The 23,648-nt window shown below is 32.9% G+C and overlaps 1 protein-coding gene across 1 annotated transcript in view; it reads left to right on the forward strand.

Annotated features, from left to right (window-relative positions):
- The window catches only part of CADM2 (cell adhesion molecule 2), a 243,622-nt gene extending 220,678 nt beyond the window's left edge, over positions 1–22,944 (forward strand). The window contains exons 8-9 of the mRNA XM_061192976.1: positions 21,859–21,984; positions 22,826–22,944. Coding sequence (XP_061048959.1) covers positions 21,859–21,984; positions 22,826–22,944 — 245 coding nt within the window. The remainder of the gene's footprint in view (positions 1–21,858; positions 21,985–22,825) is intronic.
- The last annotated feature ends 704 nt before the right edge of the window (positions 22,945–23,648 follow it).

A 23,648-nucleotide genomic window follows, 5' to 3' on the forward strand; every position in this document is an offset into this window, starting at 1 on the left:
ATTCCTTTTCTGGCTTTATGATCATGGGAAAGTTACTTAACCCTGTAATATGTCTATATCCTTATCTGTAAAATGGGAATAGAATAGTACCTATCTCATAAACTACTGTAAGGATCAAAGGAGTCACTGCATGTGATGTGCGTGGAGCAGTTATGAACATATTAGAGAAGGCACTATATGCATGTTAGTTATTTTTAACAATTACCTTTTGCTTTTTTTGCCACTGGTTCAAATATGCAATATTCAGTTCTTTCTAACCTCAGTCTTCACCATTCTATTCTCTTTGCTAACGTCTTAGTTCTTGTTCTTCTATTCTCCACTTCTTTACTATTTTTATTATTTATGTTCTTAACTTATCTCTATGCTTTTAGCTACTACCCTTTTCTACAAGAACTGTCTAGCTTATCCTTTCAAGTTCCTTATATATTTAATAGATGGATTTTAAGTTGATGAGAGTTGTTTTCTTTCAATAACATCGCCTATACATTTTTGGTACAATTAACTATTTGTTGCTTTCCATTTTCTCTGCCAAGTAGTTAATTTAATGGCTTAACTTCAGCTCCCCACACCCACCCTTCCTACTTTTGTTAAGCACAAACATGTAACCGTAATGACAGCACAAAACCTGAAAACATAAGTATAAAGGTTGGTAATATTTATTACAGGCTATGTTTATTGCAGCCCATATTAAGCATGGACTGTCATGAGTGTGTAATAGGAAAATTTAATCGTGGTTTTTCTCCATGTGCAATTTAACACTTTAGAGATGACAGCAATGCCTTTTAGACAGAAAGAGAGAGTGCACACTATAATGAGAGAAAAGTGGAAATGTGATTAGGGACACCTTTTCTTGGGAAAAACAAAGTTACCAAAAATGTATCAAATAAAGCATGAAGAGAGATGGAATTTCTGTAGTTTGATTCTGTAAAAAGACATCCATAACATATAAGCACACCTCAAGAGGCTAGATTTTAAATGAACAACAAATTATTGTGAAGTTTTTAGAAATGTATTTTATTACTTATTTTTAAGATTTAAAAAATTACATCTTTTTTGGAATACCTTTAGCCAGAAACTAAAGTAAAATATACCATATTCCAAAAATACACTTCCAGAGACTACTAGAAAGTAATAACTTAGGGCTAAGATTTTTATTAGGTTGTAGACTTTTTTTCCTCTTGTGAATAAAAAGTTCATTTTAGGAAAAATAAACCCTACGTTGTTTTCTCAACTTCTTAACATGTGTTAAATCCACTGAGTGAGGTCTTTTAGTCACCAGAGACTTCTGGAAAATTAAGACAAGCAAGTGAGCCTGGAACTCTGAGAATAAGGAGCTTCAGTTGCCTCTTAGAATTCTGTTATCGGAGAAATTCCATGCCCAAGAAGATATAGGGTATTTTTTTTTGCTTGTCTCTGAAGCTCTTGCTGACCCAATGACAGTCTTCTGACTCAGAATCTACATAAACCTGGCTTCTTTGGACCTTGCCTTCTGAACTAATTAATCCTCATGTGAGCTACCTCCTTTGAAACTTGTCCTACTTGGCTATAGCCTGATTTCAATTATAGTTGTTCCCCCACCTCCCCAGCATATCCATGGCCTGGTTCTCCAAACCGTGTTCTCAATAATAAATTTCTTACAATTCTAAATTCTGTGACTTCTTTCTGAGTTGGAGTAAGAAAGTAGACCAACATGAGTAAGCGCTTTTTCATATTTCAAGTTAATTAACATAATTTAATTGGTGCCTGCCTCCCGCCCCCCACCCCCCACCCCTGCCTAGTTTCATGAAGTAGATGTTACTCTCTTCATTTCCACTTGAGGGAACCTGAACACAGCATTGTTGAGCAATTTACCTAAGAGTTTGCAGTTAGTAAATTGCCTAGGTGACATTCGATCCATGCCTTTGTGAGATTTCCATCATACTTTCCTGCCTCTAGTGACAGATATTTGGAAATTAGTGTTAGAATAAACATTTAGAAGGAGAATCTGGAAGGTAGAACAGCAATATGGAAATTGTTCTTTGCTGTCCTCCATAATTGTCAGTGCCTCCATAAGCCCCTGTTAGTCTCTTTCTATCACTGTTTGAAGATAATGTAAGCGTGCATGTATATGAAGCAAATGTACTTATTATTTCCATAGGAAGTCATTATTGGGAGGGGAGAGGATAGCTAATAAGCTTCTGGTGTCCTTCTTGGTGATTTAAATTGATTGGCTAATTTGTTCTACCAATCTTCCTGGAACTTGAAGATAATTATATTGGTCTTTAATCTCGAGAATCACCCCTTTCCTTTTTCCTTTATAAAGGCAGATATTCCAATGGCTCCTTTCTAGTTTCCAGGAATTCTTAGTTATTGAAAACAGTTGATGAATGCACTCAAATCCAGTTCTCAACTACCCTGGAATATATCACCATGTGCTACTGAATTGGACAACATAAGCAGGTTTTCCTTGAAACTGTCCTTCCCACTTTGTTTCAATAGAAATTTTCTTTGTTGTACCTTTCCATCTATCAGAAATGAAATGTTTTCTTGGACTTCCTTTCTTGTAACTGGAATTCTTCTCTCCATATTACAAAGATTTTTTTTTTCAGGCCAAGACATTTTCTTGTATTTTCTCAAAAATAAGTTAATTAATAACTTAATAAATTAAAACTTTTACTGTGCTTGGCACTGTTAAGTCTATTAAATTCTTTCAGTAACTCTATACAGTAAATACTATTTTTGTCCTCATTTTACACTTAAGGAGTCTCAGGAGCAGAGAAGCTCATATTTGTCCTAAATCACAGCTTGAAAGTGACAAAGTCAGATTCTAACTCAGAAAGTTTGAGGTTAGAACCCACAGTCTCAACCATTATGATTTTCTTCCCAGCCTCATTTTCTTGCTCAAAGTTCAACTTAATGCTAAGAATGTAATTCAGTTCAGTAAATACTTATCAAGACTGTTTATATTAAAAAATTTTAAATCCAGTTTAATATAATTAGTATTCTATGTTTTGTATACCTAGTTAACCTAGATTATATAGTTTTTCTTTCCTCCTTTAGCTTTCCTGTACACACCCTGATTAATATCTTGTTTATATCTGATCTTTATAAGCATATTTTTCTCAAATTTAGAAGCATTTTCAATTGTGATCATTTATTTTTTAAATATGTAACATCTATGCCATCTACATAAATTAAGCATCAAGGACCTTAGTAGTTGATAATTTATTGTATTATTTTTCTTATCCTTCATAGACCTTCTGCCTCTATTAAGCAAATTTACATAGATAATTGGTTCTGGGCTATCAGAGATTTGGCCCTCTAGGGAATATGTGGCAATGTCTGGGGAGATTTTTTTATTATAACCACTTGGGGAATACAGGTATCTATTGGGTAGAGGCCAGGGATACTGCCAACCATTCTATGATGCACAGAATATCACTCCACAACAAAAAAATAACCACCTCAAAAAATGTCAGTTGTAAAAAAATAAATAAATAATAAATAAATAAATGTCAGTCATGCCAAGACTGAAAAATCCTGAGTCCTAGACTATCCCTGGGGCCTTTTACATTAGCATAAAAACTAGGAATAGGCTATGTTTTTTTGTTTTTGTTTTTTTCTCTTAGGCAAATGTCAGTGGTTTGATTGACTTTATTTATACCCTACTCCAAAATACCCACCCCCCAAATCCTCTCACCATTTCTACTGTTTACCAATATTTTAATTAGAAGCCAATATGTTAGGTTTTCTTCCTTTAAACCATAAATATGTTGATGATAGCAGTGACTGACACAATATCTGTGAAATTTTCAACCAAAAATTTGCTTAGCTCAGTGCTTTTACTATGCTATTGATGTTATTTGCTAAAGTACATATCCAGACTTCACTCATTTATCAAAATTTCAGCATCTTATAATGCAAACAAACATTTGTCTAGTATCTTAATTTCCAATCCCTTTAGATATAGTCTTCTGTCATCAAGAACAAGTTTCTGGCTGCTATGAAATTGAGTTTGCTTTTTTCAAATAGTTTGAGCACAATTGTCCTTTAGTAAAATAAACATGACTCTGTTATTTCTTAATGTCTTCCTTAACAAGTATAAGATTAGACTGCATCTCACAAACTCCCATTGGGCAGCACTTCAGAAGTGAGTAACATTTCTGTCTGACTAAGTCAAGTAATCCCAAATGTAAGTAATTTACAGGAAAGCATCAGGGACTGTTACAATAGACATATTGCAATATGTCACTGGAAATCAGCATCTCCCCACATGTTTGGTCAACAGCCAGATGGAAGCTTTTATCACATTTATTTAATCTGAAATACACATGGTAATTACACTGGACCTTTGATTCAAGGCCCTATTAGTGTCTCAAGAGAAGTCAGGAAATGAGTTTGTCAGTTGCAAACTGAGGTAGTCCTGACCCGGTAGAATTTACATCTATCACTGCCTAGACTAGAGTATTGCTACAAATCACATTGTACCTCAAGGAAGTAAGATAAGGAAGAGGTTCGTTAACCTATGTAAGATGAGAAATCAGCTCCTGATTAGTCCAGAATATCACTTATTCACCTGTTCACTTATGTTACTCCAGTTGGTCTCCCTCCAATGAGTGGTGAGTGAATAAAATGCAATATAAATTATATGGCCAATGTCTCACCAAAAAAAATTACACAAAGCACAAACAAAGGCACATTGAAGCAAAATACTCCCACATTTCTAGTCCCAAACCCAGGATCCTGAATATCTGCGACACTGAAACTTAGTGGATGTAAATATATATGAGGTTTTCCTTGTATTGGTGATAGAAAAAGAAGATATCCCAAAACACATTTCTCAGAATTTTCTAGCTAGGAAAATGCTAGATAGAAAAACTTTAATATTGAATGAGTTAATCCTGACTATTCTAATTCAGTATTTTTACTTAGCACTAAAGCATGAATAAACAAAGCTGAACCATGTTACTATGTGTAAAAAAACATTGAATTAATATACCTGTTAAAAGTAGATGGAGGTTACATCTGGAGGGTGGGGTTAATGGAAGACTTCAAATTAACACTACATTTTTCTTTATATTTTGAAATTTGTATTATGATTATGTTATTTTATTTTGAAAGTCAGAAAAAGGAATTTTTAAAAAGAATACACACACACACACACACACAGACACACACAGCCTTCCAAAGTCTTCACAGAAAATATGGCATTTTCTAACGTATTTTTTTTGTTTTTCAAGGGAAAATGTAATTAAGACTGAAATTCATAAAGCAGATGATTACTAAAAAATAGGTTTCTATTAATGTAGGATGATATAACTAATGAGAAATAGTTAATTAAATCATATGCACATTCTGAAATGACTTCAAAAATTTTATTGCTTGATCAAAACTATTAATGGCTATTACTGTTGTCCTAATAAACTTGCATAGGATTTTTTAAATTCTAATTAAAATGCTAATTAAAAAACATAAAATCATCCTGTCAATAATTTATCTTTTTTTTTCACTTTCAGCCAATACAATATACACCATAGCTATTTTGTGACTCTCTCACATCTCAATTGAGAATGTCTAAGTTTGGTGATTTCTTTCTATTGAAATCACTACTATCATCTCAAATTAGAGTAGATTTTGAAAAGTATCAATTATATAAACAAGAATAACACATATTGACTATCTACTCTGTGCTGGGCACCATGCTAAGAACTTCCCAGTCAAATCCCATTTCACCTTCATGACAATTCTATAAGACAGGTGATCAGTAAAGATAACATTTTACAGAATAGTAAACCAAAGTTCAGTGAGTGTAAAGTAAATTGTTCAGGGTCATTCAATCCATACTTGACAGAGTCCAGTTTGAGCCTTTCTGACTATAAGAGAAGATTTAATTGAAACTGTGATTCACTTAGTGTCACCTTTTTATCGTATCTTTGGTAAAGAACAGTTTTAAGACTAATTTTGGGTTTTTTTTCCTCTTTTATACTTACAACAACAGGGAATTTTACAGGTAATATATACTTAAAATTCTTTTCATATGTAAAGTTAAAAAACAAACACTGATGAGTCAGTGAACAACATGGAGAAGCGGATATTAACATTTCTGGTGCTGAGATGTATGTAGCCTTACAAGATAACCTTGAGAAAATAACCTAGTTCTTTGTTGTTTTCTTTTTTTTAACATCTTTATTGGAGTATAATTGCTTTACAATGGTGTGTTAGTTTCTGCTTTATAACAAAGTGAATCAGTTATACATATACATATGTTCCCATATCTCTTCCCTCTTGCATCTCCCTCCCTCCCACCCTCCCTATCCCACCCCTCTAGGTGGTCACAAAGCACCGAGCTGATCTCTCTGTGCTATGCGGCTGCTTCCCACTAGCTATCTATTTTACGTTTGGTAGTGTATATATGTCCATGCCACTCTCTCACTTTGGCACAGCTTACCCTTCCCCCTCCCCATATCCTCAAGTCCATTCTCTAGTAGGTCTGTGTCTTTATTCCCGTCTTACCACTAGGTTCTTCATGACCTTTTTTTTTTTTTTTAGATTCCATATATATGTGTTAGCATACTGTATTTGTTTTTCTCTTTCTGACTTACTTCACTCTGTATGACAGACTCTAACTCCATCCACCTCACTACAAATAACTCAATTTCATTTCTTTTTATGGTGAGTAATATTCCATTGTATATATGTGCCACATCTTCTTTATCCATTCATCCGATGATGGACACTTAGGTTGCTTCCATGTCCTGGCTATTGTAAATAGAGCTGCAATGAACATTTTGGTACATGACTCTTTTTGAATTATGGTTTTCTCAGGGTATATGCCCGGTAGTGGGATTGCTGGGTCGTATGGTAGTTCTATTTTTAGTTTTTTAAGGAACCTCCATACTGTTCTCCATAGTGGCTGTATCAATTTACATTCCCACCAACAGTGCAAGAGTGTTCCCTTTTCTCCACACCCTCTCCAGCATTTATTGTTTGTAGATTTTTTTGACGATGGCCATTCTGACTGGTGTGAGATGATACCTCATTGTAGTTTTGATTTGCATTTCTCTAATGATTAATGATGTTGAGCATTCTTTCATGTGTTTGTTGGCAATCTGTATATATCTTTGTTGTTTTCTTGATGTGTTATCTTGCAAGGCAGTTTGAACTCTTGGTGAATGACAGATTCTAGTAAAGAATGCAGAAAAAGTGATATTATATGGAGGTACGAGAAAGGGGGAAGAAGGGAACGAAACAACACTCCATTTATTATAGAAACAGAAACAATTATGCTGAATTTGGAAAAATGATTATGACTACATTAGGTTTCTAGTCACATTAGAATATGACTTATCTTAGGTTATGTATTTAATGATATTTATGAGGGACTTAATCTCTTCCTCTAAATTGCATGTGTATTGCTTAAGTAGAGGAAAGATGTAAGTCTCTGTCATTAAAATTCTAAGACATTCTTAGGTATCAGGTACCACTTTGAAAACATTTTAGAAACCTAGTCTTATGACCATAAGACATAATTTAGAATATAGAGTACAGATATTTTAATGTCGCCATTTAAATTTTTCATCAGTTTTGTTTAAATGACCTTAATGAATGCATCTCAGAGTTTTCAGTTAGGTCTTTTCATTTGTATGCTTGGACTACAAAGTGCTGTGTAATAATTGTTAAAATGAATAATTACATTTTATGCATAACAGGAATTTAGGCCCAGTGCTTTTTAACAATGATGTAGGACAAAATTTTACATACAATCATACTTCATATTAACTTGTAAGGGCAGAATTATTTTATAGGCATATCTGCTACTCATTAATATTTAAGTCAATTTTCTCTAAAGAATTAGTTACAGGTTTAGTTAGTTGCATTTTGCATACTTATTTCTTAAAATAAAAAAAATCAGTCCATTAATTCATAAAATATGCAAATGTCATGTATGCTTAAACTGAAAGCATTATCATAACTTAAGCATGCTATGTTTTGTACAAACTTTCTTTTCATTCATTTTGGGAACAGTGGAGCTTATTTCATACTCACAAACATGAAAACAACTATTTCTGTCATTATATCAGTGTCCAGATCTGCAGGCTAACAATCTGATTATCAAATTATAATGATGGTGAGGATATAGCAAATCCTGACAGGTATTAAATATATAAATTATGTACAATGGAACCAGTTCTCTAAGAGTTAACTACACTGAGGTTTTACAGTAATATTTTTCTCAGAATTCATGTTAGAAGAAATTACTAAATTTGATACAGCCTTCTTGCAAAGTTCTTCCTATATTTGGGTAAGTAAATCTACTCAATAGATCTAAGAATAATAAGTGACATTCTGAATTGCTTTCTATAATATAGCATTTGAGATATCTGAGCGCATTTTTTACTATAACTCACCAATTAAGTTAAGAGACTGAATTTTCCTTCTAAGTCAATAATTTAAACTCTAAACACATTTCTTACACTACCTTTTGGGTCTAAATAGATCTATTTGTGATCTTGCCAAATCTAGCCACAATTTACAACTTTTGCCATTTTGGAAAATAAATTCTGTATTATGGGGTGAGGAGGAAACTCAATGATTCTTGGTCTTTGACACTTCTCTTCCAATTTCCTCATGGAGTGATCTCAGAAGAGAACACAACACAGAGTGAAGAATCTCGAGAAAGGAATCCCTTTGAAACATGGGAAAGTTGTTCACAACAGCATTTCTGTTTAGGCATCCATAAGTCAGGCAGCTAATTTTCAATACATATTAGTCATGATATATCCTCTTGATAGCACTTCTCCTCTTGTGAAAATACTTTCATACCAGTCTAATTCAGCTTGCCTTAAGTTCTGTTTTCAGTTTGGAGCTTGATGCCTAAGTTATAATGAAAAAAGCATTTATTAAACAATTGCTATAAAATCTACTAAATTTGGTATAAGACTAGTAACTATGTGGTAAGATTGACTTATGGATAAAATTAGTTAATATTTATTTAATAAATTTAAAGTAATAATGCTTTTAATAAATATTAATGAGGTATTGTATGTGTTGTATGTGACCTTTGTATGTGTTACCTCATATGATTCACACAAAAGTTCTGTGTGACTCATATTACTATTATCCTGTGTTATATATGTTATAGATGAAGCAGAGAGAGGTTTAATAACATATTGGTCACACAACTAGTGTATAAAGGACCAGTAAGGGAAAAATATGAGAGGTTTACTTTCTACTTGAACATGACTTCCTATATTAAAAAAATAAGGTAAGATTCCAGTAAGCTTAAGATTTTAATATTTAAAATATGCACAAGCCTTTCCCAATGGTATGTGATGGTCTCTCCTAAATGGTGAATATAGAAGATATGTACATCATATTTTTCTGAATATATTCATTATTGTAACTGGGGAACTGGTTCAATGACTATTCATAGTGGTTTTAAAAACTTTTATGAATGCAGTCAATATGACTATTATAGTTATCACCAGAATAATCAATTCAAAAACAATAACACAAGGCATTTTGACAGAATTGACTATTGATATTGATAGTACACACTTTAGAGCTGACTGGTTTAGAAGGGAAATTGTTTAGCAGCGATGGTATTATGTTTCTAGTGTATTGGCTCATAAAAAAATAAACATGTTTATACATGTTTAATCCTTCCCCACCATTTTAAATGTTTATTCTTCCATCCCAATTATTCATGCATATGGATAGACATCATAAACAATTGGTACAGAATAAACTTTTTAGAATAATGTTGAGCATTATATTCCCACTGTTAAACATTTATTCTTTATATTTTCTAAGTATTTAAAAAGTAAATCTTTCATGTTAGTGTTGTTTCCTCTGGAAGCATATTTAATGTAATTATTATCAGGTCAGCTGCCTTTTTTTTTTCAGTTTAGTTTAAGAAGATATGTGCTTTAGTCAAGATTTCACTCTTCTGCAGAAATCATTGTATATAATTTATTTAACCTCTAGTCTGCTTAAAAATATTTTAATTCATCCTCTTAAATTTACAGAGTACATTGCCAAAATAGACATATGGAAATGTCATATACTAGTCATTTGTCTCCCTTCTTAATGGTTGCTCCCATTTATTTATTTTTTATGTGTAGGCTGAGACCAGTGATGTGCAAAGAGTTAGGTATTGTTGACATTGATGGCAGAACAGTTCCAAGTTAGAAAGATATAGGCAACAGAATAAAAAATAGCAGCTTTTACAGATCACATAAATATAAAAGAAATTGGACACTGTAGAATGAATTTGAGTATATTTTTTCCTGAAAAAAACCAACATAAAAGTACAGAATACGAGGTTTTTTTAAAACAGTCTCTAACCTTATAAAGCTATTATTTTCCTCACATCCTATTTACTGAGCACCTATTAGAAATGACTTATATGCACAGATTCCATATTAACTGATTTTAACAATAACTCTTTGAGGAAGGCAGAGCACATATATATACTTGTTTATAGATGGAAAAACTGAAACTCTTAGGTCAAATTATAGTTCTGAGTCTCATACAATTTCAGATCTTCTCTGATCTTAAGAGAAACTACTGTTTAATGAAGGTAAGTTACACTGTGTGTCACGTGCCTGATGGATAATATAGCAGACTTTTCCAAGCAACAAATAACCCCATGTATACCCCAAAACTTACGTTATTCTCACTTTGATCACTTAGATAACCTTAAAAACCATTCCTCTCCTTCACCTCCCTCTTGTTCTCACACAGGTAATCTTCTGGCAAGTTCTCTCCCTTTTTGGGTATCAGTGCTAAAAGAAGTGAAGCATTTTGTGAAAGGCCCTGGTCCTAATAGCTATATTATTACTCTGCTGGTTGAGAGTCCTCTCTGGATTCTTAAAATTCTTCAGAGCTGAAAAATTTCCTCATTTGAGGTAGTCAAGGAAATACTATCCTGGGTTCACCAGAGAAAGAAAGATCAATGAAGTGAAGAGATTATGCTAGAACCTACTTTATCCAAAAATATGAACACTTGTGGAGAAAGTTTCTACTTAAATTTTTGTTCTCAAGGACAAATGAATTATCTTATTCAAGAATATATTTTGTTTGGGCTTAGCACATTATTAACTATTTATAAATACAAGTTAATAAAGTCAGTTGTTATGTAATTGGGACACCTATAAGTCATAACAAATGATGAGCAGATCTTGAGGGGGTAATTCTCAGAAGAGGAAATCTGTAGCTCAATGCATGAAATTAGTGTAGGATGTAGCAACACCTCACTTCTGTACATCTGACAGTCACACTTTGCTTGATGAAACATTTTATAAACTGATTATATCTCTAAACTAAAAAACCTTGAAACGCCAAATTCAAAACGAAGCAAACAAACAAAACAGTGACTTTATAATTATTGTCAAAATCTTTCTGAGTAGGAAGTCTATGTGCTATTAATACACAGAAATGTGTGGTGGCATTTGTTGTTTATGTACTTGGTATGTAAAGAAATTTATGGTACAATAGATACATTTTTGAGAGGAAAGGATAAGTGTTAAGCTTGCTGGGATTTTTTCTTATTATTGAAAACCTATTGTATGATGTAGCATTAATTTAGAACCCTTGGATTTAGAGTCTGAGTACACATTGTTTATAGTAAAAAAGTATGTGTAAATCACTGTACGTACACAAAGAACAATATATTTTCATGTTTTCTAACCTTTAGAGATTGGTCTTACGTGTTTTTGTGAGAAACAGTAATTGTACATAAAATTAAAAGATAACAGATGACCTTTGAGTGAATATGGTGACATTTCTCTCCAGGGACTTTGCCAATGTCATATACTGTCAAAGGACAGTTTATTTTTCTCCATAAATTATGTATAACTATTTCTAATGTTTTACCATAGTGACCCTCTTTCTGAAGCATTACTCTATTTAAAGAGGGGAAAGTAGAATCTTAAGTACATAAAAATATTCTAATTTCATGTTAGAATCAAATTATCCAAAACATTAGGTACAAATCTGGATGAGTCATTTTTACTTAGCAATAATTTCTAAACTATTTAGATATTAACAGTATTATTATATTTAAACAAATAATTTAATACCATGAAGGAGTAGCCATCCATTGCTCAGCAGAGCAAACTGGTATCTAAAGAACCCAGTTCTGTCTGGAATTCAGTATAAGAATTGAATATTATCCATTCACTCACTCAATTTGCTTGGTTCTAAGAACTGTGTAAAAGTGCTGTTCCAGCTATATTACAAGTGTAAGACACAACTTTCATCTTCAAGAAGACATATCTTTGGGGGAAGATAAAACTAAGGCAAGTGAATTAATTCAAGAGAAAAAACTTCTGAATGAAATAATTCATGGTTGATTGACATGGAGAGACTGCTCACTGTTATTTGGGTTTCGCATACCCAGAGAGAAGGAAGAATGTCTTACTGGATGAAGAAACAGCACCAGCAGGGAGGTCATTTAGCATGGAGGGGCATTGAATTCCTCTTCATGACAGAAGAAAAGAGAATACAATTATGTGAAAAGATAAAACGCTAGAAAAAATTACCTCAACAAATTCTTGTTCTCAAAATAGGAATCATCTGACACATCTTTAAAACTGATTTTCATGAATATTTTTAAAGCTTTTCAAAAATTAATCCCAAAAGTTGCTTAGGCAAGCTGTTCCAGAGTTTATCAATCTTTTTATTAGTAATAACTATGATTTTTTTAAGTCAACACTTTATATGCACTGAATAAAATAAGCCATTTGTAATACAGAAACTAGCAGAGATTACTCAATAAATTATTCTCTCATTTAATCCTCACCCATCGTCAGACTCCCACAAGATTCATTTGATCCCATCTCATGTTATGCAAATCTTCTGCTATTCATATCCCCCCAACTTTCAAATATTCAGACACTTAGAATGCTTCACCATTGTTATTACATAGAGTAAAAGTCCTAAAGGAGTCTTTTTAAAAATTGAAAAAGAAAACCTATATCTTTCTACATAGAAGTTTATACTTTCCAACTTCTTTTCCCTCATATAACTAACATTTAGATTGTGCTTACGTTACAGTGTGTCAGACATTCTTCTAAGCCCTTTATGTACGGTAGCACATTTAGTCTTTGACAATCCTGGAAAATAAGAAGTATTCACATTCTAAAGATGAGAGGGTTAAGAAACTTGCCCAAAGTCAACCTGATAGTAGTAAGTTGTTTAAGGTTTAGTATAAACAATTTGTAAGTCCAGGATTTTGTGAGCAATTTCTTCTACTTGAAAAACTTTCACTGACTTCTCTGCTTCATTCTACCACTTTCCTTCTATTTATGTACAACATAATACAACATAGTTTCACCCCAATACTGATTTCATCTAATGTTCATGACATCATTCACTGCATCTTAACCACTGTGAAACACTGGTGTGTGAGCAGAGAGAGGGCAAGTGTTTGCAGTGTAACTCACTGCAGCAGCTATACAACACACAACTCAACTGCAGGTAACTCATGTAAAGGAATTGATCTGTGCAGTCTTGGGTGTTCTGTTTGTATGCAGGCCATTGGCTGGGGATAAGTATGTATTATCCAGACTTCCCCAAATCTATTTTCCATTGCCTTAAATTTTCACATATTTCAAGTGAGATAATACATGAAAAAGATCATACTCTAGTTTCTGTATGTCAGTTCAGGCTGTAACAAAATACCATAGACCAAGTTACTTAAATAACAAAAATTTAGTTTTCACAGTTCTGGAGTCTGGAAGACCAAGATCAGGGTGTCAGCATGGTCAGATTCTGGTAAAAGCTCTCTTCCTGGTTTGCAGACAGCTGCCTTCAAACTGTGTCCTCAAAATGGCAGATAGAGAGATTGAGAGAGAGAGAGAGAGAGAGAGAGAGAGGGAGAAGCAGCTAGCTCTCTGGTATCTTTTCTTATAAGGGCACTAATCGCATCATGAGGGCCCCCACCATCATGACCTCATTTAAACCTAGTTTTCTCCCAAAGGCCCCATCTCCAAATACCATCACATTTGCGGTTAGAGCTTCAACATATGAATTTTGAGGGAGACAAAATTCAGTCCAGAGCAGTTTCTTACTGCTTTCTTTTTCTTTTTAAAAAAGAAAATCCTATTTCCAAAGTCTTAAATATCCTATATTAGTACATTCCCAGCAAAGAGATAGGAAATTAACTAGAATTGCTAAATATCACTTGATTGTGATGCAGAATAACTTTTAGGAAAACTAAACTTGAAAAACTATGCTCTCTAAAGGTGATAATCGCAGTTTTACACTTATTTTTGTGAGTTTAGTTTCATAATTTTTGAAACATTTTATTGCTAAACTGAAATTTCTCCACGAGTTTTAAATCACTTCTAAAATATATATATGTATTCATATAAACTCCAAAATGAATGCAGAATATCAATATAAGTGGCTTTATTGTTTGTCTGTTATCATATACTCCAGTATTATATTTTGTTTAAATTTATTCTACTCTGCTCTTGATTATTTGTCTTGACATTCCATGACTCTGATGGGTGTTACTAGGGAACTACACTTGGTGTCTTTTGCATAAGAAGCACTTGCTTCTCTTCAGTAATTCATCTTTTTCTATCCATTCCAGCTTTTCCAACTCTTCTATTTTTCAATATTAAATTTAATTCTACTCCTGAACTCTGCTATTTAAATTGTTTTGTAGATAGTTTTTATTAGATTTTAGTAAAAAAAAAAAGTAAAAATTTCTTCACAAATAGGTGAATTAACATGTTTGTTATAGTGCATGTCCTTAGAGATTTATCATTTTTAAAAATTATAATTAATAATCCAAATTTGGCTTTGAAAACATTTATTTTAATATTTAAGGACATTTTCTTTTAAAAATGGTCTCAGAAACTAATTTAAAAATATTTACATAAAATGATTTTCATTCCAGTTCTTACCAAACATTTTATTAAAATGAGAAATCATATATAATAAAATACTTATTGTAAAATAATTTTAAACTTGGATTAAAAACTGTGCAGTGTTTTTGATTTCTCCCTGCTTTGACCCTAGAAAGTTAGATATTCTTTCTTTAGAGTTTTCACTTCTCATTTATGGGGACAAAACATGATAGACTAGACACTTGATGGTAGAAATCCCCAGTGATGATTTCAGAGATAGAATTATATAATTTAGTACTTCTCCATGTTAAGATTTTTAAATAAAACTATACTTTAAGGTTATTTTCTACTCTTCTAAATATCAGAAATTACTAATCCTATATATTTTTATGTAACATGATTTTCTCTTCAGAGTCCTTTATTGAAAGTCCAGTAACCCTAACTGAAAGATGTTATGCTCAGAAAGGCTTTTTTTGTTTTTTTGTTTGTTTCTTTGTTTTCTTGGCTGCACTGCACGGTTTGTGGGATCTTAGTTTCCCAATCAGGGATCGAACCCTGCAGTGGAAGTGTAGAGTCCTAACCACTGGACTGCCAGGGAATTCCCCCTCAGAAAGCTTTAATTCCACAATATTCATGTTTTATGCATTGTCAAGTACAAAAGATTTCTAATATATTGCCAAATCTATTGGAATTTACTCACTCCCGTGTTAACAGGCTAACTCCAGCAAGACTTGGGCTAATGCTTGATGATGAATAATGGCCTTTAAAGACACATGATGTATTTATCTGAATGATAATGCAGACTCAGCCATATGTAAAGAAACTTCGGAAGGCTGCACTTAATTTTTTTTTTTTTAGCTTTTTTTTTATTAACATCTTTATTGGAGTATAATTGCTTTACAATGGTGTGTTAGTTTCTGCTTTATAACAAAGTGAATCAGCTATACATATACATATATCCCCATATCTCTTCCCTCTTGCGTCTCCCTCCCTCCCACCCTCCCTATCCCACCCCTCTAGGTGGTCACAAAGCACCGAGCTGATCTCCCTGTGCTATGCGGCTGCTTCCCACTAGCTATCGGTTTTACATTTGGTAGTGTATATATGTCCATGCCACTCTCTCACTTTGTCCCAGCTTACCCTTCCCCCTCCCCGTGAAAAACAAATACCGTATGCTAACTCATATATATGGAATGCACTTCATCTTTTTATTGCTATGACAGTAGGAAAGGGATGAGAGAAAGGGTGTATGAGGGACTCCCACTGGGACTTAGCCATTTAAATTATGTATAATATTATCTCTTCATTGTTCAAGTGATCCTTATCTGATCCTCAATCTCAGTCACTTGTTTTAGATGCTAAGAATAGAAATTAATTAAGGACAGATTTTAGTTCTAAAAGTTATAGGGGGAAAATAAAATGTGAAACCAAAAATGTTAGTTTAAAAAAATACATTTACAAGTAGACATGCAAAGGAGCATCCTCTAAAACCATATTATCTTTGAAATCTTAAAAATCCTAGGACTATATGTTGACTTATTTTTTTGATGAGATGAAGGCTAAAGGTTGAAATCTTTCCTTTATAAATTGTAAAAGTGTATGCAGAACATTCACGATTAGGGTCAAATAAATATAAATGTTACGGATTGCTTTCTCTGAAAGTAGTATGTATATATATAAATGCATTTGAAACCAGTGAAAATATATTCAATAATGAACATGATAAATTTAATTTATCTAAAACAAATTTAACAGATCAATTTGTCTTTGTATACATTGTACAAAAAAGGGGGATGGACTGCATATTATCTGAGACTCTACTATGAAAGTGAAGATTTTAGTCAAAGTATACGAAATCAATGAAATCTTTCACCAAGAGTGATCTACATCTCAAGTGTCTTTCTCCAATCCATCCACTATGTACAGATATCCTATGATTCATATATCAGTTACAAAAATAGTTTCTGTAGCTGCATTGGTCTGCAGCATTATAACTGAGCAGGAATGAACACCAGCCTCCGAAAAGAGAATCTGTCTTCAAAACATCTCAACATTAAGAATGAAAATAAGAAAAGAAAATGTAAGGATGTATAAATAGAATTTAAAAATTCAATTTGCATCCAATGGAAAAAGGTTTGCAATAAAAGAAGAGAAATAATATATACTCACCAAGAAAAACCATTTTTTCCAGATATTTAAATGGAATTATTATACTAAAATGAGGAAAATATTATCAAACTATCACTTTTTATTGTCAATCATATAAAACTGTTTAAAATATCTACTAAGTAAGAACAGAGTGGGATTAAACAGAGAGTGTAGTTAAACCAAAGTCACAATCAGTAACAAAACCCTTTAGGAAGAAATAAAAAGGAAAATCTATGATAGAAAATCAAATCATCTAAACGGATGGTAAACTTGGGAAATATAACTAAAACAAAATGTAATTTAGTAAAATGATTATAAAAATAGGAAAGAAAGAATGACAGATATGCAACATGAAATATGGAGTTGCTACCAGTGCATAATTGGATTTTCTAAGAAAGAAAATGGAAAGAAGAACAGTTGTTAATCAAAAGTAGAGTAGGAAAAAAGAATTCTTAAGCCAAAAAACAAACGAACTTAATCTGAATTTAATAAAAAAGTAGGTTTGCAAATGAAGTCAAATTCTGACTAGAGACAAACTACAAAATATATTCAGCTAAAATATCAAAATATAATGGAGGAAAAGAAGGAATATTCCGATAGCAATCATGCAGAAAATGTAGGTCATTTAGAAAATTGAATTATTTCAGATTTATCTTGAAGTAGAAGGAAGCAAACAAATCCAAATGATTTCAGATTTATTTGGTAGGAAAGGGAGGCAAAACAAATTGTCAAAACACTGACAAATTGTCTTGTATTATTATTAATTCAAAAAGATAAAAACCCGGAATTCTTTAGCCAGTTGAGTGTTTATTCACAATAAAATAATACTCAGATATTCAAGGTTCAAGGATGTTGTTATCATGAAATTTTCTTTTGACAAGATGTGTGCTTCATATGATCAAGGGATGATGATATGAATATCTTTACTATCTAATTTTAGATAAGGAGAAGCTGTAAAAGGAACTCTAGATATTGAGATGAGTAAAGAGACCAAACAATGTCAAAAGGAGGATGGTGGCTAGTCCATTTAAATTTTTGATGCATTTCTGAGATCATCAAAATCAGGACAAAATTGTCATTATTGTTCACAAAGCACTAACTAGAGCAGTAGAAAAAAGAAAATATAAAACTAAGGAAGTTTGACAGGAAATAAAAATGAAAAATATGATCTTGACAAGTACTAGATATAATGCTTTATAAAACAGAGTACAAAATATGAATGGAATAAAGAAAAAGGAGTCATAAAGTTTAATGAAAAGGTAAAAATATTTTAAAATATTAAAATGTTTCAAAATATTAAATATTAAAAATATTATTTTAATGAGAAATAGGATTAATGAAAATATGTAGGTCCTATATCAGAAAACTACACAATTTACTAAAAGACACTAAAGATTTAAATAATTGAAGTGTCATACCATTATCCTGGAAAATGCACTATATAAAAGAAAGCTATCTGTAAATTAGTACAATTCCAATAAGCAATCTGTTGTATTTTTGTTTCTTGCAAAAATATTCTGAACCTGATCTAAGACTTCTCTACCAATGCAGTAAAATGATTTTTAAAACTAAAATATTAGCCTAGGATTGCATATATAGACCCCTCACATGGAATAGACTAGAATATGCAGAAACACATAAAATGGGTAGACATTTAGTTTATGGTGACAAAAATATTGATGAAAGAAACAATGTGGCAGACAATGGTCTGTCACAGAAGAATTAAAGTCATATTTTATGCTTTAGCCTCAAATCATGGACCAAAATACATTTTAGATAGATTAAAATAAAATAATAAAAGTGTTAGATGACAACAGAAATCTATATGTGTATAATCTTATGATGGCAAAAGCATTTCAAATCAGGATCCACAAGTCAGACATCATAACACAAAACTTTGATAGATTTGATTACATAAAATAGTAAGACTTATCTATGGCTGAAAAGACCAGAAATGAAGGATATATAAAAAGAAATTGCTAAAAATGTTCATCTTTTTATGGAGAGAGCTGTTAAAACAGAAATTTTGAATGGAAAAATGGTCAGGCTGCGTAAATAGGCATTCCAAAATTAATGCATTAATATGGGAAATAGTATTTAGACACATTTATGTTAACTTATAATTTACTAACACAAAATATTTAACGCTTTTCAATATTAGATTGACAATTTTTCTTTTAATTATAGTACCTGCTGGTAATACTATATGGGAACTCAGGGGCAGTTGGTGGAGGATGAATTTGTACAGTGCAATACAATTTGGCAATATTTATCAAAAGTATTTTAAAAATGTTTGTATCCTCTGATCCAGCAATACTACGTCTCAGAATTTACCTTCAGGAAATGACAGGTACAGATGTACAAACAAGAGTGATTTTTCAGCTCCCAAAAAGAGTGCTCAGTTCTGAGAGATAATCAGCAAATAAAATGGATATAATTTATGACTATCTGTATTTGGGAACTTGAGCAGGAGGTGGAATTTGAAACTGATTCTAAATTATCTAAGCTAGGAATAGGCATAGGGAATTCAGAGGCATGGCAGATTTATTTTTTGCTCCTTTTTTTTTTTTGAGATTTACAGCCAATGCCAGAAATTAAGGGAAATACAAGAAATATATAATAGAAAGCTAAATTAACAATAGCTGCTGTAACAGATTTACTGTTTTTAATGCTCAGTGTTTTGAAAATAAAGCTCTTTTTTCCCCCTCAAGCAATTTGGCGATGCATATATTCTTAGTTTGGCAATAATTTTCTTCCAGGTGGAGAGTCAGTGACCCATGGCCTGACCCATTCTTGTGGTTCTCTTATTTTCAATTTGCATCTCCTGAGATCACTTGGGAAGGTTACATGTGGGAAACATTTATTGGCTGGGCTTTCTTTCAGTTGTCTAGAACACAAATCACATGGTTAACATTCAACTGCCAGTGAAGCTGGTAAATGTCTAGCTCTGTTCACTGAAAGAATAGGAAACAGATTTGTTATTAGCTAGAAATCTCTGCCCCAGTATAGCCTTCTGATCACCAAATATTTTTACACCTTCTTTTTCTCCCATCAACCATTGCTAAACCCTGTCCAAAGAGATAACCTCAAGTCCCATCAAGCCACTGTATCCAACTCAAAGACCAAGATCCTCAAATATGCACAGTTCTCTTCATCATCTCTGGATATGTTAGTCCAGGGACAAATGAACCAAAACACAAGTTTCAATGCTCTTCTCCATCCCATACACAAAACACAATGATAGAACAGATTCAGGAAAAGCACTCCTTTAGATAAAGGCTCTCTTTTGGAAATAGAGGAAAAATGGGAAACACTTGAGTACTCACTGATCCATAATAATTATGAAAATATGCCAGAGTGGCATGAAAAGTTCCCTCTGCCTTGGCAATAGTTATAGTTCTATGAAGAAACTAGATTCTCTTCTGTTCATTCTTTTTTGCTTCCTCCAATTCTACCTTACAGGAAGTTCAACCTTGTCAGTCATACTCTGTGGCCACATCAGAAGTGGGTGTTTGGTAATATGCCCTCTATGGGGACTACACAGCTTTTATAGGCCACTTCTTGCTTTCACCAAGTTTGGGAGTCCAGAGGTTGTTTGATGTTTCAATTGTCAGACTTTTCTTTCTTTTTCTTTTCTTTTCTAACTAGGTATATGTTCCTTTGGCACAATAGTTCCATTAAAAACACAGTAGGCTCCTAATCTATTTGTCAGATTCTTGTGCCTGTAACCACACTTTAAGACTTTCTGAAAGTGGAATTGCCAGGCCTAATTTATTTCTTTACTTTCTCTCTCTAAATCTCTCTTGTAGGCTATAAGCAGCTCCCATGAAGTTATGCACGCAATGGACTTTGGAGTATAGGCAGTACACTTAACCTGACTTTTGCCATAGGGCTGAGCCTTAGTACATTTTGTTGCTCAGAACCTCAGTTTTATCTCTTATTGTGCAACTTTTATAAATAGTTGATTTTCCAAACTTTTGAATACTCAAAATGTGGGGCATTCTTGGATCTTTTCATTTCTGCTTGAAAACTGGCCATCCTCTACTGGTCTCAGCTCTTTCCTGTAATATCTTACTAAAGGCAGAATGTAAAAGTATACTATTAATCTAATCTTTCCAACCACTTCCTTTAAAGTTACAAGTGCAACAGGCACTTAATCCTCAATGTTGAGTATTCATCTTCCTCCTTCTATCAATAACACAACACAGTTTTTAAACCCCCCTCTCCTTGAAGTATGATCTTCCCTTTGATAACTAATGTGTACCCTCCAGGATCTCTTCCTACCCCACTTTTCTGTCCTTCTCAGTCTACTCTGCTGGATACACTTCTTTCAGGCTTTAAATATGGGAGCTTTTCAGGTTTCAATTTTCAGACTTCTTCTCTCTATCTAGACTCTCTCCCTTGGGGAGTTCATCAATTTCCTTAGCTTTAAATAATATTTATATAATGGTAAATACCAAGTTATAATCTCTAACCCCAGCGTTTCCTATGACAGGATTGTATTTTTTAAATAGCATAGTTGTATTTGTCACATTAAAAATACACACACACATATTTTCAGGTGGAGAAGAGGAGAAAGAAAAGGCATGTAACTATACAAAATCATATATGTGTATTTGTTTATCCTGTTTCCCTCGTAAAATGTAAACTCAGTGGCAACAGTAATTTATATGTCAAATGTTATATTCTCCAACATTTTTTACATTATAGGCACATAATAAATATTTGTTGACTAGATGATTGGTATAATACACATTAATAAAATTTTATTTTAATGTGCTGGTTCTCAACATAACTCATTCTAATGCAGATATGTACTCTATGTCTAAATAACACACTAACTAGGACAATATTTTTCTCTGTTTTCTAGATCCCAATGCTCTGGCTGGCCAGACTGGCCCTGATCATGCTCTTATAGGAGGAATTGTGGCTGTAGTTGTATTTGTCACTCTGTGTTCTATATTTTTGCTTGGACGGTATCTGGCAAGACATAAAGGTAGGTTATATTTAATAAAGCTTCTTAAGTTTGGCAAAAAAAATTCTAAAGACTAGCTTCATCATGAAATATGTGAGTGCGTGTGTGTGTGTCTGTGTGTGTGTGTGAGAGAGAGAGAGAGAGAGAGAGAGAGATGGGGGGTGAAAGAGAGAGATCTAAATATTAAGTTATTTCAGAGAATTCTTGATTATTTTACTCAACGTTAAAGCTGGATTGGCTATCAAAATAATACTTAGCCAGTAGCCAAAAGTCACAGAGTAAATCATTGGCTCAGAAAAAAAAAAAAAAAAAATGGAAGCAAGTTTGTAATTTATCTCTAGGACTGAAATTCAACTCTAACATTAATCATTTGGTAATGTTTCTATTTGTAAGTTTATGGACACACATGTGGCTATATTAGTGAGGAAAATATGTGATTTTTCACAATGGGCTAGGTAGCAAACTATTTATATAATCTACTTTTAAATGGAGTTACCAAAATAAATGGTGACATGTTTGATGTGATCATTATCAACATCTTAACAAAGGGCCCTGATTGCTACAGCTGCATGGATCACATGGTCTGAAGCCATCATTAAAGAAATCAAAGTACTCATTACCCATTCCAGTTTGGCTGTTGCCACTAGTTAACCTGACCACAGCTTCATCTACAACATATACTAGAAAACTGAAAGAAAGTGTGCAACTTTAGAAGGGTGAATTTTGTGGTTTCTTATGCCTCAGAATATGTTTCAACATATAAGAAATCTGGCATAAGTTTCTTCCTAAATGAATGTAGCTTTAATACTGGCTATTTTACCAGTCTGACAGAACTAACATATTTTTCTTCCAATACCCACAGGAACATATTTAACAAATGAAGCTAAAGGAGCTGAAGATGCACCAGATGCTGACACAGCCATTATCAATGCTGAGGGCAGCCAAGTCAATGCTGAAGAGAAAAAAGAATATTTCATTTAAGATGCAGGCCGAGATTCTGAATTTTACTTACCAGGCTGGCTGCTGGAGAAAACTGGCTATCATCTTTCAGAATTCATTTCTATCATCTTCTGCTACCTTTATTAACTTCCATACCATACTGCTATCAGTAGCCAGTGTATACCAACAATCAGCTGTCGAAAGCATCATTCTTTAATTACTGTACCATCCATAATGCAGGACATTTCTTACTGCCTAAATTCCACACCATTGCTCTTTTAACATACAGTGCTTGAATATACAGCCTTAACAATGTTAATCATCTCCTTGGATCATGATATTGAATTGTTTTTATACATTGAAAAAAATGTATGCAGAGGTTTTTTTCCCTTCATTTTTTGTCCCCTTTAAATCAAAGACCTTGTCAGTTTACCATTGGACAGCTTTCACAAGTAACAGGATTAGGTAAAGACCTAATGTGCTTAAGTTCAATCAGATGTTAGAGGTTTACGATGTTTTCTACATGTCTATATTCAAAGACATGTTTTGGAAGCATATGCCCTAAAAAACACAAACTGAAAAAAACTACTGTAGTATAGATTCTGGAGTGTTTGAGATTGTACTGGTAAAGCTGTATCAATTCGCTATTTAAAAATTTAGTATTTGATACAGGAGCCATGTATATGGATATGCAATCAGGACATGCTATCTTATATAATTATATAGATCTTACCATTAGGTTATTT

Source organism: Eubalaena glacialis, chromosome 6, assembly GCF_028564815.1.
Source record: "Eubalaena glacialis isolate mEubGla1 chromosome 6, mEubGla1.1.hap2.+ XY, whole genome shotgun sequence".
NCBI classification, from domain to species: Eukaryota; Metazoa; Chordata; class Mammalia; order Artiodactyla; family Balaenidae; genus Eubalaena; species Eubalaena glacialis.